Source organism: Meles meles, chromosome 16 (assembly GCF_922984935.1).
Source record: "Meles meles chromosome 16, mMelMel3.1 paternal haplotype, whole genome shotgun sequence".
In the NCBI taxonomy this organism is placed as follows: domain Eukaryota; kingdom Metazoa; phylum Chordata; class Mammalia; order Carnivora; family Mustelidae; genus Meles; species Meles meles.
The window spans coordinates 12,216,408-12,233,693 of record NC_060081.1 but is presented as its reverse complement, the minus strand read 5'-3'; the positions used below and the strand labels follow the sequence as shown (position 1 = coordinate 12,233,693).

Below are 17,286 nucleotides of genomic sequence, written 5' to 3'. Positions count from 1 at the left end.
GTGGCTGTTAAGCCAGATCTTCTCAATCATTGACTTATATAATTGCCTATTGAACATGTGCACATTCAACTGAGTAATATAACACTGTATTTGTAATACTTCAACTATTCAGTTCACACCCTGAAGTTCTTTTACACTGTAGTACATTTCACTTGGCTACTTCAGTCACAGACTGCAAACTGGTGGCCTATGGGCCAATTTGGCCATGCACTCATTTTGTTTGGCTAATAGGGTGTGTTTTTTTTTTTTTTAAATGAGAACTGAATTTGTTGCCAACTATTGAACATCAGGATATCTCACATAAAAAAGCAGGCCTTCCACCTTCTCTTGAAAAGTAGAAAGATCTGGCAATATCAGGCCATCCTTTTCTCAAGGCCTTGTGTGATTGACTGGAGCTGAGTAGCAGCAGCTCCCCCCTTTGCAAGGTGCAGGCCCTGCTCACTGCATGTCCCACCATGCCCTATTGCTTCACCCGCTTTGCACTGCTTCCTGAATTTCCATGTCCTGTGCAACCTCTGAGTACATTTGGGATTGCAACCTGCTGCTGTGGGAGTTGGTTAAGGCAGGAGCTAAAAAGGGGGTAGAGTGGAAGCAGAAGAAGTCTGAGAAAAGTGGGGCTCAGTAGCCCCATCCAGAGGGAAGCTGAGCATAGAAGGGTGTGGCTCTGGTTCCCTGGCATGTGCGTCTGTTGTTCTGTCTGCATGGCATGACCCCTATCCTGGAAATTCTCCCCTTTCCTGTGTGAGGCCTTAGGGTGCTACCAGGTTTCAGATAATCCCGCTTCTGTGGTCTGCACATAATGGTCCAGAGAGTGACCATCTGGGCCAACCTAGATGATAGGTTTTTTTTTTTTTTTAAAGATTTTATTTATTTATTTGACAGACCTGGATCACAAGCAGGCAGAGAGAGAGGAGAAAGCAGGCTTCCCGCAGAGCAGAGAGCCCGATATGGGGCTCGATCCCAGGACCCTGGGATCATGACCTGAGCTGAAGGCAGAGGCTTTAACCCACTGAGCCACCCAGGCGCCCCTAGATGATAGGGTTTTAAGACTTTCAGCCCATGACAGCATCAGATGAATGTCTTTTGTCAGTGGCTGAAGCCATTGGATGAAATGCTTTTGGAGCTTTGACAATGTTTCCTATTGTGGGGGTTGGGAAAGTAGAGGCAGAACGTGCAAGAGAGTAAAAGAGCATATCATCATATACAGAAGTATGGAGAGCCAGACACACTGTGGTCCCTCTGCTGTAAGCTGACCCAGCTCTTAGCCTGGGGTCCTGTGAGGTGCTCCTGGGTCTCAGTCCATTCTCCTCATTTGAAGCCTGGCTTGGTTTCTGGGATGGCACCTGCTTTTGGATCAAGCATTCTGGGTCCTCTTGAAAATTCCCCTTTGTTGTTCTTGAGGGAGGGTCAAAGAGTAAAAGGAAGAGAACGTGAAGGTGCTTCTGGGCACAGTGACAAGGCCTCTGGCCCTCCTGGGAAATGTGCTCCCTGGTTCCAGTCAGCCAGGCGGCTCAGGGATGCCATCCATCTCACAGGGCAGCCAGTGGCTCATGTGAATAATACATGTGAATAATTCATGTGAATAATACATATGGAAACCCACACCACTGAGACATCCGCAAAGCAGCTTTCCGAGTTCCTAGGAACCGGCAACCTGGTATGAGCTCAGGACACCTGGAATTGAGATGGTAAGATGCATGTTCAAAACACCATTAGGTGATGATTGAGACCTTTATTTCATTATTTCCACAAATGTTTGTTGAGCACTTACTATGTGCCAAGAACTGCCCTTGCACGGGGATCTTACAGAGCAAAAATATGCAGTCTGTAGGGAAGCTCCATCGTCCATATTCCAATGGAATGTGATCTTAGTATGTATTAGGTTCTGGAGACACAAAAATTAACAAAATTCAACCTCAATGATTTCATAAGTACAAGCCTTATCTCCCTCACATGTAAAATGAGGTAAAAATAATTATCTCACAGGACTATTTAGAGGATTAAAAAAAATAATGCATAGCCACGTTCTTGGCATTTAAGCCACAGCAAATATTACTTTCTCCCTGAACAGTTGAAATAGGTTCACTTAAGTTCACAAAGCACAGGTTGGTTTGACTGGTAGTTGGGCCTTCAACACCTCTTCTGTTATCGGCCCTGGCAAGAACTATCCGGCTTTGGGGCGCCTGGGTGGCTCACTTGCTTCAGCTCCGGTCATGATCTTGGGGTCCTGAGATCAAGCCCCGCATCAGTCTCCCGGCTCAGCCTGGAGCATGTTTGTCTGCCCCCCTCCCCGGCTTCTCCCCCTGCTTATGCTCTCTTGCTCGCTCGCTCTCTCTCAAATAAATAAAGAAAAGAAACAAAGAAAAAAGAACTATCCAGCTTTGTAACCTCTAGCCCCTGGCCCTCGGCTTGTGCTGGGTCTGGGCCTGGAGGGGAGCAGGGCTCGTTGGGAACCCCAAGCGGCCACGAGGGGGCAGCGCACTGCAGGGAATCCTCGCGGTCGACCCCAGCCCACCGCCAAACTTCCCTGCGCTCCCGGTCCTCCGTACGTACTTCCGTTGCTCTGACGCTCCCAGAAGCCGGGGCGTCGGGAAGGAGAGCGCGAATTCCCCTTCCTCTGCGCCTCCCGAGGAGGCATTGGAGCGGGGTTCACGAGACTGCGCCGCAGTGGGCGCGGCGCGGACCGGGTGCCCTGCGCACGGGTGCGGGTCCCGCGGGCAGCGGCGCCGGCCTCGGACCAGCGACTCCGGGGAGGGCGGGCTGCCGCCGGGAGGAGACCGAGCAGCCCCGGGGGCGCCTCAGCCAACCGGAGAGCCTTCCCCTGCTGCTTCGCGGGGCGTCCCCGCACCATACCTGCAGCTCCAGGCTCGTCAGTTTGGCGCACCGCCTGGAAGGGGACCCGACCGGGAGCGCTGCGGGGAGTCGTCGAGGAGGATGCCCGGGTGTTGGCTATGTTCCCAAGCTGCTTGCTGGCGCTGGCGAGAAAGGCAGTCCGGGTAACACCGCCCAAACTTTCCTTCGCGGCAGCGTCGGGAGGAAGCATCCCTCTCTGAGGTTCGCGGAGAGCCAGAGGAAGACTCCAGGCGCCTGGAGGGGACAGGGCCCAGCCGGCGCAGGAGGGAGCGCTCGGAGTTCCTGGGAGCCCTAGAGGTACCCTAAGGGACGGGACTAGTCGCCGCTGTGCGCCCAGGCGTGGGGAGGTCCAGTGGGCGCAGCGTCTCCTTTCCTGCGCTCCTCACTGACCGTGACCTTTGCGCGCTCCCCGAGCACGTGCTCGCGGCCAAGGAAGAGGAAGGTCCAGCTGAACCCGCTGGGGGCAGGGACTCGCGGACAGGCCCAGGGCGCATGGAGGCGCCGCGCGGGCGGTGCGGCTCTCCAGCGGCGCCGGGGAGCGCGCACGCTGAGTCCGGGTCTCCCCGGGGACCGGACCGGCCGCTCCCCGCACTTCCTGCCGCGGGGCTCGGGGCCGCGGGTGGCCACTCCAAGCGCAGCGCCCGCTGAGGCGGAGCGGACACACGGGAGGACAGGTGTAGCCCGCAAAGGCAAGCGCCGTGCTCCGAAGGACTGGGTGGGCTCGGCTGGCCCGGAGTTGGCTCGCGGGGCGCGGAACTCCGGTCCCCACCACGCCGGCCGGTCAACGCGCCCCTTCGCACCGCCACTGCCGAAGCCTCTAGCCGCCAGGCGGGGTGAAGGAAGTGCCGGCAGTGCCCGGCTCCCCGGAGGCCGCCCCGGCGCGACCCTGATGCCCGCTGTCCGCGGCGGGCCCCGCTCCGGCCCCGGGACCTAGGCAGCTGCGCGCGGCCGCCGCCGGCGCCTCCCCCATGCTGCTCGGAGCGTCCTGGCTGTGCGCGTCCAAGGCGGTCGCCGCTGCTGCGCAGAGCGAGGGCGACGACGACAGGCCGGGTGAGCGGCGGCTGCGGCGGGCGGCGGCCACGGCCGCGGCAGCGGGCGAGGACATGGACGAGTCGTCGCTGCTGGACCTGCTGGAGTGCTCCGTGTGCCTGGAGCGCCTGGACACCACGGCCAAGGTGCTGCCGTGTCAGCACACTTTCTGCCGCCGCTGCCTGGAAAGCATCGTGTGCTCGCGCCACGAACTGCGCTGCCCCGAGTGCCGCATCCTGGTGGGCTGCGGCGTGGACGAGCTGCCCGCCAATATCCTGCTGGTGCGCCTGCTGGACGGCATTCGCCAGCGGCCCCGCGCTGGCGCCAGCCCCGGTGGTAGCCCATCCGCGCGCCCGGGCCCCAGCTCGGGGGCGGCCTCCGCGCTCGCGGGTGGCGGGGGCAGCGCCCCGGGCTCCCCAGTCTTCCTCCCTGCGGCGGCCGGCAGCGCCACCGCCAGCCTGCGGGAGCTGGCGACCAGCAGGAGTGCGCCCGTGGCAAAGGTGGGTATCTGCCAATGACACAGCCTGTGTGTGTGTTGGGGGGGGGTGTGCTCGGGTGACTGTAGGGGGCAGTGATGAAGGGCGGGGGAGACCAGAGGTGGCCTCCCCCAACGGCCTTCGCCTTGCTCTTTTTTTCTCCAAGTAGTTTTTCTCCAGGGACTCCGAGAGTGTAACCCATCAAGTCCCACTTGCCAGCTCTTGGACACCGTGTCTCCATATCGCGCCCCACAATCCTGTCTCCTTCCCTTGAAATGCTTGTCTGCACCTGCCGTCGTCCATCCCTCCTCTTCTCTGGAATCTCTTCTCGCACCACCTGTACTTGCTGCGTGCCAGCATGCAGTCCTGGGGAACCTTGCTACCTGTTCATATGTGTTGACACCCCATGCTACCCCAGGGTCCCCTGCTGACCGCTAGTCCCTACAGTCCCTCTGCTGGCAGGCCCGTTTCTCCACCTTTTTGACTTGGCCGGACCCCCTATGTACCCAGAAAGAGTCTTCTTCCGCTGGACCCCCAGACTAGCCCTGGGCACACCTGCGCCGTCCTGGGGTCAAGTTAGTGCTTAGTGTTTCCAGGGTTCGGACCTCTGGGGAGACTCTGGGCCTCCTGCCTGCGTGTCTGGCAAGAGAGAGTTGGGTAGAGGGAATTGTGAATTGGGTTTGGAAGAGCATGAGTTACACACTTCGTGTGAGAGGAGGAAGTTAACCTGGAGATGGAAGGAATGTTTGGCCGGGCCTTCTTGAACTTGGTCTGTCAGCAAGCCCTAGACCTTTTTCGGGCCCTTGGGCAGGGCTGCATTCCCAGGTGGGACATGATCTGAGTTTTTTGGTGCAACTGCATTGTACAGTGTCTTTTACTGTTTCTGCTTTAGTGAAATACTTCATCTTGGGGTTTCAGTGATTTGGTTTCAGAAGCTCTTTAGAAGCTCTGGCTTCACACCCTTTGTGACTGTTACTATTATGGAGGGGGAGGAAAGCCTGCGGGATGCTGGCTTAAGTGAGAAGCAAGTCCTCATGTTGTATATTTTCTTTAAATGTAGAAAATCCCACTTAAGGTTTAAAAAAACCCCATTATTGATCTACTGTAATTATCATTCATTTTAGAGAACTAAAAGTATTTTCTTTACTTTGGACTGTTCAAGAAGCTGCTGATGCATAAACCGTTTAAATAATCCTTACAATACGTGTAATACAGAGAAGCTGGGAAAATTCTAACCATCTGAATTGCTTAGTACTACCAATATTTTTGAGGTTAGGAAGTTAAACCCTTGGTGTTAAGCTTTAGAGATAAATGCCCTCCTTTGCCAAACTGGGTGTTTCCTATGGATCGGGAATAATAGACAGTCAAGAATAGTCATGGAATATTTATGCCTGGGATTACTGCTGGAGGGAAGGTAGTTAAGTAGTTTTTCTTTGGTTTTAGTTGTGATTAAATCCAGTCATGAGTGTGCATGTTCTTGACTTCCAAGCTTTTCCTTCCTGTCCTTGCTGTTTCATTTAAGGTATTATAATTAAAGGTCTTTATTTGCAGAATAAGTGTTTTACCTCCCCATGCTCGGAGAACTGAATGGTTTGTAGAATGATGTTTGTAGTTAAACCCTAGGATATTTTGATGAGGATGTATTTACAGATGTCCTCCTCCTGCCTTTTATGTGAATTGTGTTTGATGGGAGGTGAGGAGGTAACCTCTGAAATTTGAAAGGCCATAGCCAGAGGCAGCTCCCAGAACTGTGCTATTTGTGGTGTAGAAAAAAAAATTGTCAAAGAGGTTGAACTGATACCTTTTTGCAATGACAGGAACAGGGAGTTAATTTTTTGTTGGCTGGTCTTGAGATTATTGGTGGACTTTATAGGCATATGGAGTGATCAGATTGTTTATGGAAGTTTGAGCTTCAGGGAAACTTTGCAACACAGTTTATTTTTGTTGTGTTGAGTGTGACCCTCACTCCTTTCTTCACAGGCCCACCTCATGAGGACTGAATTTGGGTTCCAGGAAGAGTCTGAATTAAATACAATTTTTGATCAATATTTGATCATTTTCTGAAAGACAAAAGGAGTGGAGGTGGGGATCATAACATCTTCTAGCTTTTTACTCACTGATGTGTACGTCAGTGGGAGTCTTCTTGGGCAGCCAGAAGTCCTGCATGGAGTGTTGCACTTTAAGCAACACTATAAATTTGGCAGGCAAACACTTCAGCTGAAAATTGCTTCCAAATAGGCTTTTGATACTTTACTGTCTGTTGGGATTGCTTTGACTCCTCACAGCAAGGCTGAATGCTGGATGTTGTTCTATGTTGTTTAATAGGTGGGCACTCATGTCATGATTCAGCAGAGACCATATATGCCTTACTAGCAGGTTGACTGTTATAAAAGACTGTCTCCGATTTTCCTAGTGAGATGCTTCTCAAAGCTTTCGGGCCAACAGGCATATGTAAATGTTGTAGGTATGGAGATCACCAAGTATCTGCTTAGATTGTGCATTTATTTACAGTTAGACATTGGAAAGGTGTCATGTATAAAACGGATGAATTCTTATTTGGGTTCTGCATGGAGTTCATGAAATAATTTTTCCATACTCTTCACTGGCATCTTTTTCTTCAGGGTTTTGGTTCTCAGCAGAGCCACCTGGAATCCTCTAGCCTGGTGAGCAGAACCTCTCATCTCTGCTTTCACCTGAGCCATTTGAGATGAGGCACTTTCTGAATCAGTTAATTATGCTGCCCTTGGAAACTTTATACCAAGTTACTGGTACCCACTGCCCAAGGTTGGGACTGTTGGTTTCTTTGTTTGCCTGTTGGGAAATACTTACTGTTATGTGTTGCTTCTGAAAGTGATCTTTTAAAAAGTCCTGTTTTAACAGAAGCGTCCAACCATTTCAGGTGCTAAATGTGTGCTAAGTTTTTCAGCCTAACTTGTTTTTGTTTTGTTTTGACAGTTGTGTGAGGTGACCCTTGCAAGGCATTGGTTGAGGTATTTTGGGGCAATATGTTTGTTTTTTTTTAAAGGGCTTTGTAGTTCCAAATTGAGTAATTTCAAGAGTACTTTTTAATATGCTTTCATAAGAACTCTAATGTAAGACAATTCTAATTTTTTGAGTGATTTTTTTTTTCCCCGTGGGAAATCTCTTGCTTTATATTTGGACATACACAGAATTTACTGTGGACCTACCCTATACCAGTCATTCCAGGTGAACTGGACCAGCCTGGGTTCTCTTTTCAGAGCTGACATTAAGGGGTTGGAAACCGGGCTACTGTCAGGAGATTCCTGAGCACACTGGAGTGGTGTCCATCCATGACTCTATGAAGGTGAAGAGGACGGGCATTTTTACAATTAAAGAACAGTAGAAAATTTGGATAATGCTTTTGATGATACAACATGTAAGCATTAGAGCTGGTTTGTCTGGATCGTGTACCTTGAAGTACTTTGGTATATGTTTCAACTGGAAATCTCTTCTGTATCTCTCAGCCAGTGTGACTGGGACCCTGTAATGGGAAAAGTGTAATAAACTGGAGACCCATACAAGTGGTATCTATTAAATGTTTTATTTAATAACTACATACATGTATGTGTTTACCATGTTTTGGATCCAGGCTAGGAACTTGTCTTTGAGTTCCAGGTTGACTTAAATCATAGCCACCTTATGATTTCCTATTTGTTTCAAGAAATTCTGAATGGAGCACTTTCTAGATTTTAAACAATTACCACTTAATGTTGTATGTCTCCCCCCCCCCGTTTGACAATGTTAAAGAGGTCTGTCTTTGGTGAGTCTTTCCTAAGTGGTCACCATGTTTTTCCAAAGAGTGATTTCTTTTGCACTAAACGTCTTCTGTTTACGTAACACTTCATTAAAGTTTATGTTTGCCATTTATCAGTATATTTGCATAAACATGGTAGGGAATCGAGCCAGTGAATTCCAAGTAAGCACAGGCGTCCCTGGGCAGGTGTGAGGGCTTGGACAACAATGGGCCAGGCTGGGCCTTCCAAGGGGATGAGGGCCTTAGCCATCGTGTGGAGGAGATGGGGAGTTAAGCAGTCCAGTTGGCCACCTCTCGGGAGGCCAGTTCAGACAGAGTTTGTAGAATGATGTTTGGAAGCAAATCAGTGTGTATTCTTCAGTCGTCAACAGTTGGGCAGCTTATGCTGGAGAATTTTTGTGTGAACAATTACTGAGTGCCTACCATGTGCTGGTTGCTTTGGCATATGTTGCTTATAGAAAGCTCACCATAATCCCATGAGGTGAGTGGCATAATTAACCAAGAGGGATCGCTATATGGGCGAAATGGCCAAATCAGAGAGCCAGGAAGTGTTGGGCTCTCCCCTGCCCTTTCTGTTCTATTCTGCTGGGCTCTATCGTTGGGGTTTCATTGTTTGGTCTGGAATGTAATAAGGACTCTAGAGAAGATGGCCCAGTGCCTAGAGGCCCTCACAGGAAAGCCAGACAGCTCACAAGGACAGTGGACAAGTGGTTGACTTGTGGTCTCCATGATGACAAGGGCAGACACCAGCCTTTGGAGACATGACAGATGAGTCACAGTGAAGTCCTTTTTGGGCCTGTTTTCAGAAGGCCCCTGGGTGTGGAAATGGCACCTCTGAGACTTACAGCAACGTTGTGTTTCAGGTTGTGGCCATTTGGTGACTAATCTAAAGTTACCTTTCACTGAGAGGCCACTCTGGATCAGGTGTTCGCTGAAAGCCTGTGTGGCCAGAGCTTGGGTCAGCTGATGAAGTTCTTCCCACCTGTTCCTTCCTAAGGCTTGGAGAGATGGGGAAGTAGAGGCACCAAGGTTTCCTCGCTCAGAGATGCACAGTGAATAGGGGGGTACAGTGAATAGGGGGGTACTTGAATAAGGGGGTACTTTTGTTGGACAGGCTACCGATTTCATGGTTAGAGGAGGCCTCTTGCTCTATAACAATCCCAGGTAATGAGAGACCAAGGTCCCGAACTTAAGTAGCACTCACTTCCTAGATCCCTCTGCCCCCTGGCCGCAGTGGCTGCAATCTTGTAAGCCCAGGCTATGAACCCTATGGGTAGTTAGCAGAAACCGTGCAGAGGGGTGTGTGGTCCCAAGGAAAGAACACCCTATCAATTGTGGCTTCGGCAGCCCGTCACAGGCAGCTCTACATAAACGACATGAGCGGTACATTTGAAATTGGGATGGGTCATGCTGGCATCCTATCCTTAATAACTTAAGAACAGAAAGGAGGGTTTCTTCCCTTTATGTTTGCCCTAGACCACCCTCACACACGTCCCTTCTCGTCTTAGGGGCCAGAATTGCATGCCGGACTGATGCCTGGACCAGCCACAGCTCAGCCAGGGGCTTGGCACATAGGATCAGCTTCCCGTCCAGGGACTCAGGCCTGCTACCTGCCTTGGGCCTGTGGCTACAGACAGGGAGGGTCTTGGTCTTCGTGGAGTCCTGTGGAGAAGGAGGGCAGGGGTAGGGCCCAGGTGGATTTATCCTGAGTTCCTTACTTCCTCACCATGTGCCTCTGGGCAAAGGTTTAGCTTCTCGAAGCCTTCCTATTAGTGAGAGGGAGCCTGTCTGCTTTATCAGTAAGTGAGACCGTGTACCTGCAGGGCCTATAGCACACGGAGTTGGCCGTCGTTTCAGTGCCTATGACCAATACAAAAATCTCCAAATTTTGTATCACAAGTGTGGCCCAGCTTCCTGCTGGTAGACTCATTTATTTGGTGTCCTGTGTGTGTGTGAGTGTGCGCGTGCACGTGAGCACATGTGCTTTGCCTTTGGATTCCAAGTGTGGCCCAGCTTCCTGCTGGTAGACTCATTTATTTGGTGTCCGGTGTGTGTGAGTGTGCGTGTGCACGTGAGCACATGTGCTTTGCCTTTAGATTCCAAGTTGGCCTGTGTCACCGTGACTGGATTGGTGCGCATTGATGGGCGTCGAAGTCAAGGGCTCGAATCTGTTTATTTCACCTTTTAAATTGTTTCTGAATTTTATCTTTGTTATCACAGTAGTGTTCCCTATTCTCACAGTCTTCATTAAAGTGAAAAAAAAAATCCAAATTATAATCTCTTTTAAGAAAAGGCAGTAGGGGAGAATAATTCCACCCAGTTGGGGGAATGGCTGGTTGGCTGTCCTGAAAACGAAGCACACCTCCTTCATCTGGGGGACACAATAGCTTGTCTACAACTGCCTGGAATTAGGCTGCTCAGTGCGGTTGAGCTGAGCAGAATTATATCCAATTGTTCCTTCGTTCCGGCTTTTGAGAGCCCGTTTGCTTGCTGGAGCATGACGAAATCGGGTCTCAATTATGCAGTTGTTTCAAGTGTGTATTTCAGTTCAATCTGTATTTAATCTCTATTTTTCGCAGTTAACACGCTCTTTTCCGAGGTACATATTTGAAATAAAACATCAGCAAAGATTCAGGTAGGGGGGAAATGCTCTTTATAGCACCACTTGCAAAGGCCAAGGTCAGTTTTTATCAGATTTGCCTTGCTTGGAAGATCTTCATATTTGGTGAATTAGAAATGAATGCTCAATGGGTATCCTATTGGAATTCTAATTAGCCTTAAAAGAATAAGGTGTCAAGCTGAAGGTGTTGGCAGCAGTGAATGGTTTAAACATTGCACTAGCACACTATACCATGGGACTCCCTTTTCCCGCTGAGTGGAGGTTAGAATAAAAAAGCGTATAAAGTAGCAGCACCATTTGAATTCTACTCACAGATGACTGCCTTTTGTGGCCCTTGATGACATATGGGTATTTAGAGATGCCGTTGTCCTTCGGGAAATCTGAGAGAGCATCCGAGAGGAGTTGCTCTGGTGGCTCGTTTCTCTCATCTGGCACACGTGTTTACGTTGTTAACGGATACGACAGTTATCTGCAAACATGAAGATATTATGATATTTGCATTTCTGCTTAATGGAATGTGTGCATAATGCTCATGTGAATTTGTATGAGTTTAAGTGAATTAGGATTTGCTGCAGGAATTCAGGTCAACAGAAGTGGTGAGAGAGTTTAAAAACACAGGAGCGGCACCAGGAGTGGATATAAATGTTCTAGAGCCCAGAGCATGTTCTCAGCAATGCTCAGACAGAAGGCTTTCGGGAGCACCAGGGGTTCATGGCCAGCCTCTTACGTGGCAGTTTAAGAGATAGGACAGTGTGCATTCTCTTCAGTGAAGCAGAAGAGAACACCTTACTTACTTGAGCACCTATTATGTGCAGTAACATTCGGGGTCAAAATTATATTGGCCTTTAGAAAGTGGCACAGAATTTGCTTATTACCTTGTCAACAAATGGAGCACCAAGCTCACATTCAAAAGAGCGCTGGAGTTCTGGCAACAAGAGCTACCGTGCCTTCTCTGACAGTCAAACTCCCAACGCTTCATTTGTTCTACATATAACATCGCAGCCCTGCCACCTTATTTATCCCTTATTCGAACCCCTGATGAGTTCGAAATTTCTGTGTTGAGAAGTATTTACTGTATGGATAAGCCGTTGGATTCCTTAACTCTTTATCTTCATACTTTGAATTCTGCATGACTTAAAAATTGCACTGGGACACCTGGGTGGCTCAGTGGGTTAAGCCTCTGCCTTCAGCTCAGGTCATGATCTCAGGGTCCTGGGGTCAAGCCCTGTATCAGGCTCTCTGCTTAGCGGGGATCCTGCTTCCCCCTTTCTCTCTGCCTGCCTCTCTGCCTACTTGTGATCTCTGTCTCTGTCAAATAAATAAATAAAGTCTTTAAAAAAAGTTGCACCTACTTCCCCTTCCCAAGCAGGGCGAAAGGTGACTAAAGCCAGATGTGCTTGTGCACGAGGAAGTGTGTGGAGCGTCAGGAAGGACGCAGGCACGCAGCTGTGGAGAAGGTGCGTCACCCGAAAACAGATAACCCGTGAGACTTGCCTTCATCTGCCAACTTCGTGGTACCCGCGGGTCAGTTGTGTCATGCACCGTGATTGTCTGCATCGACTTTGTTGTCTGAAGATGTGTGGAAGGAGAGGGAGACGACTTCGAGAGCCGCACTTGGAATGTGTGGTTCTTGTGAATTTGGAAATTTAGCCTGAGTCACCCTCTGACAAACTAAGCTTTGTCGTAGGCTCTGTGATGGTTTTCCTGGAGTAAGTTGTGGCCCACCCCCGTGTCTCAAATGAGGTGGCAGGCCTTAGATCCTGAGGAGGACTTGTACCTCTGTGGTCAAGCCTCACAGGGAGAACTCAGCTGCAAACAGCAGCAGCCTGTTGGACAACGGACTCTTCAGCTCTGCCGTCAGCCCTTCACCGGAGACAGTGTGCCCCTTCCTGGGCCTGTGTCCCCCAGAGCCATGTGCACGAGGGCCCAGGCAGCAGGGCCAGCACCGCTGGGGGAGGACGTATGTGATGTGCATTCACAGGTGGTGGAGGCTGTTGGTCTCCAACGCGCCTGCTCTGAAGACATGCAAGTCTTTATTGACCCGAGAGAGTGACCCGTAAAATGTTGAAACTTAGGACAAGGCCAAGGTGAAGAGTACAGGCTGGTGGAAGGTTTTCCCTTTAAAGTCGCGGCGGGCCCCCCTCCTGCTGTCCTTCCAGTGAAGCCGTGGCATCCTCTCTGAGGGGCCCAAGCCAATGTGTAGGACCCTCTGTCCCAGGATCAGCCACTGACCCCCTATTTCATGTGTTCCTCGTGAACCATGATTCCATCCAGGGTCCTTTTACATACTGATGTTCTTCCATTTCCTCCAAGCTTCAGCAATTTCTTGCAAATTGCAAAATTTCTTTTCTAATTTAGGTGTTATAGGACATCGAGTTTTCTTTCTTGTTCCTTTCAGCCGAAGTCATGTGTACTCTACATGGGGTTAATAGCCAGCCTGTGAAGTGGGGTTGATATTACCTGCAGCATTTCCTGCGTGTCTCCCAGCTAACCACCGCGGCAGCTCTGACCCCCCAGCGCCCAGTCTGGCCCCTGCTGTACCAGTTTTCCACCTGCTGCTTTACTTCCTGTCACGAGCTCACAGGCTTTGACATAGCCTGGGCTGTCCGTCTGGGGCTGTTAGGAACTGAAGAAGCCCTAAAGTACCCCTGACAGCCAGGCTTTCTGTGGGTGGTCCTGAGGGCCGAGGGGACTTCAAATGCCCAGAGAACCCTGGGGCATTGGGCTTCTGGGCTGGTGTGTGCAGCTTGCATGTCTGCGTTGAGGGCTCCGTCTATACCAGGTCCCAGACGACTTCCTCCCGGTGAAAAGATGGTTGTCCCCACCCCAACCCACGAAGTCCAAACCCCTGTGAGTCCTGTCTTTTGTGTCTTCCATGCATTTTCTGATTCCATTTTTATTTCCTCACGCGGTTTTCAGTGTTCTTTCTTCACTGTTCCATTCAGTGGGCTGCGTGTTTTCCTGACAAGTACTGCTTTGTTGTCCCTTTAAAGTTTGGATCGATGGCTTCCCAGAGGCAACAGTTAGCCATGTTGTCTCTGTTCCCCTTCCTCTCACTTTCTTAGTGATTAACGGGTTCTCCCCCACACTGAGAATGGCTCCAAGGAGGGAACTGAGTGCCTGGCAGGCTTTTGGTGCTTGCCTTCCTTCCCAAGTCTTCGGCCCCAGGTGTGGAGAGACCTCCAGTCTGCAGCCTGGCCCATTCTTCACAGGTACAGACAGAACTTTGCCATGGACTCAGGGTGCCTGTCCTGGGAATGGTGGGCAGCCCTTGAGGATACCCGTGAATCTTGGGAGGAGGGTTAGTCTTCTAGGTCAGATTCTCTCCAGAGACAGCAAAATGCTCCTTTGCTAGGCTCAGGGGAAAAGGATTCCTGAAGACATCCATGGGAGGTCGGGCCTAGAGAGAGGAGGGTTCAGAGTGGCCCATGGCCGCCTAGCGGAGCACATCTGGCTCCGCAAGCCTGGGAGCTCAGCTCCTTCTCTGCCTGCCGGGCCACTCTGTGGTGCTCACTGGGCTGTCGGCTCTGCTCACGCTGAGGACGAGGGCATCCTCTCTGTGCAGAGTTAGTGCCTGGTGAATGAGGACATCTTTCTGGTTGTCCCACCACCACATGGCGTTCTAGTTGACAGTGGTTTTACTTTGGAATGAACAGACATGTCTGGTGTCCACAGCAGGGAACCTTCCTGGCTGTGCCCTGTGGGGCACATCCAGCAAGGTCATGCCACCCTGAGAGGCAGCCTTGTGTCGTGGGCTGGCAGCTTCTGTCTTCAAGACTCCTGAGATGGCACACACGGACCTCCCTGGCTCTTACCTGGAAAAGCCGCATGGGGAACTTTCTCTGCCTTGTCACCTCTGCTCCTGGGCCCTGGTCTTTCTCAAGTTCCTGGGGTTTCTCAGATGTGTTTCCTAAGGGCACCTCTGAGCTCTTGCTCTGGTCTCCCACCTGTCCTCCCTGATCCCCACCCCACTGCTGCCCTTTCAGGAATGCTGAATGCCACTGCCTGCTGGTGGTGATTTCCTGCCTATTGTGCTCAATCATCACCGTGTTCCAAGTCCCCTCTGGGGGTACTCTGGTACCTTCAGACTGGGTAACCTGTGTATCCCCATTTCTTTGCTAGCTGCCCCCTTCCCACCCATACCTCTCCTGCTGCATTCTTTCTAGTAGCAGGTATTTATTTGAGGTCTTGTATTATCTTCTTAAAAATTCACATGAATGTCATTCTAAATTATGCTTCCTCTGATGTTCATATAAAACTGTGGGGGTTTTCTCCTCAATCTTGGAGTCAGATGGGTTTTCCATGACTTCCCACAGCCCTGGCCGACCCCAGGTGCCCCCATGGGTTCCCCAGCACAGCGGGCACAGCTGTGGGGGCTGGATGCCACTGAGCAGAGTGGGGTGGACTGGCTTCCAACAGCAGGAGAGGGCTTCCGCACAGGGGGTTTCTCTGAGGAGGGGGTGGGTGGTCTCTCTGGTCTCCTGACAACGGTGTGCACTGAAGGCAGGTTTTAGATACGACCTTTGTGGGCTTGTCCCTTTTTCAGAAGTCCCATTTCCTTCCATGGGCGAAGAGCTGCCTTTGCTCTGAGTACACCATGTGGAGTGTAGCCTTCATTCTGGAATGTGGTCTGGCTGAGGTTTCTTTTCTAATAGTTGGTGTTTGGCCTTACCTGCAAAGTAATCGTGGATTGTCGCAGAGTGAAGGATGTGTGGTGGGTTGTCAGCAACTGTGGGGAAAGGTGGCTGTCATTTGGGAACACTTTCACTTTCTAAATGTAAGTGGGAAACGTTCTGTCATGTTGAGGAATTTTCAAGCCTTTCAGTTTTCAAGGGGACAATTGTCATGTTGACAGATGTGGTAAGGGGGTGTTACAGTGGAGTGTCACAGACTGGAGGGGGCATCCTGGCTGGTGGGGGGTGACCTGGCAGGCAGAGCAGGAGAGAGTGCCCCAGGGGTGCTTGTGTTCCTGGCAGGGACATGGGGAAGCCAAACGTGGGGGCCCACCGAGATGGCTGCAAGATGTCCCAGGTGGTACCTAGCTTTATGTTGATGTTTGTGTTTCTTTTAGTGAGCCTTTCTGTTAGGCCAAGGGGTCCATTAAAAGAATTACAGCAGTTACAAGAAGTCTTATTTGGAAGCAAATTTAAATAAAAAGTGAGTGAGTTAAAGAACCTCATTAAGTAAATAGGTGAAGATGAAGCATGGATGACTGTGGTTTGGACAAACCCTGCCTGCAGTCGCAGAATAAGCAGACTTTGTTTTCCTAGAGCATCTTGACATTTATCTTCTCCACTCCTCGTTTTCTCTGTGTGTGAGCTGCTGGGGCCTGGGCAGTGCAATTCTAAGATGTAGAGGACCGAGTGAGGTGAATATGAGAGACAAGGACATTTGATGCTTGGAAGTCAACTTTTGGAAAAATTGCTTACATTTTTTTTTTCAACTCATAGCAAGTATGAGCAACTTACTAGACTTTGGGGTTTTTTTCGGGCTGGATTATCAGTGGGGCAGGGAGGGCCAAGAGTGACGTGTCTCTGGGGCCCTCATGCTTCATGAGTGAGTGTCTGAGCTGGGCCCTCCTCATGGCCTTCCATAGCTTGTGGCAACCACCTGGCAGAGTCGTCTGCATGCCCATTTGAACCAGTCGGCCACCAGACTGGTATCTGAACTTGGCAAAGTGTGATCACAGCAGGAAAGTGCCACAGGGTATACACAGGGGTAAAAGAAATGGTCGAAACGGGCTCTCCCACCACCCTGGTCACCAGAGCTCAGATGTTCTGGGGGTGGGCAGGCGCCACAGCCCGTCTCAGGGCAGAGGACTCCACACTCTGGTTCCTGGTCTGGGACTCCCAGGTCAGTCTCCAGGGTCACAGCAGGGCTTTCTCAGTAAGCTCATGACAGTACGGTGCTGCGAGGGCCTGACCTAGGATTGACATCTTACAGGGTTAAGATTTTTTGATTGTCCTTCATCAGCTGTGTCTGTGTCACCAACTTTTACCGGTGCCTTCTCGGAAGGGACAGTTAACATCTTCCTTTCTGCTTCTCGGACAGCACTAGACCCAGTTCCTGGGACACCGGGCCCGGACCCTGATGGCCACATCCCTGCTGGGCTGCTGTTGCGCTCTCCAGTCCACCTGTGCCCATGGCCCAAATGATTGTCCCAAAATGCTTTTTGGTTGTCACAGCTCCCTTGACTCTTCCTTTGGGCCAGGTTCTGGGTCCTGTGGTCTTGTTTCTTCATGGCCCACAGCTGCTCCCTTGTCCTGCACAGTGAGGTCCTCCCTGCCATTTGCTCTGTACTTACACAAGACCCAGTACCTTCTTTGCCATTAATCAAAGGTGGTCCGTCCCTAGAGGACAGGGACTCTCTTCCTTCGTCCTTGTTCTTGGACACCATGGAGAAGCCTGTCATCACATGGTCTGTGTGTGCTTCCATAGGCAATCTCCACCGTGCTGTCCCAGGAGCTGTCCTATAGCTACTCCTCTTCATCTCCCCAGTGCTGACCACACATTGCTGAGGGACCATTGGCACT

The 17,286-nt window shown here is 50.9% G+C and overlaps 1 protein-coding gene across 1 annotated transcript in view; it reads left to right on the top strand.

The window, feature by feature from the left end:
* Positions 1 to 2,590: 2,590 nt before the first annotated feature.
* The window catches only part of SH3RF3 (SH3 domain containing ring finger 3), a 398,130-nt gene continuing 383,434 nt past the window's right edge, over positions 2,591 to 17,286 (top strand). The window contains exon 1 of the mRNA XM_045981399.1: positions 2,591 to 4,382. Coding sequence (XP_045837355.1) covers positions 3,822 to 4,382 — 561 coding nt within the window. The 5' untranslated portion in view covers positions 2,591 to 3,821. The remainder of the gene's footprint in view (positions 4,383 to 17,286) is intronic.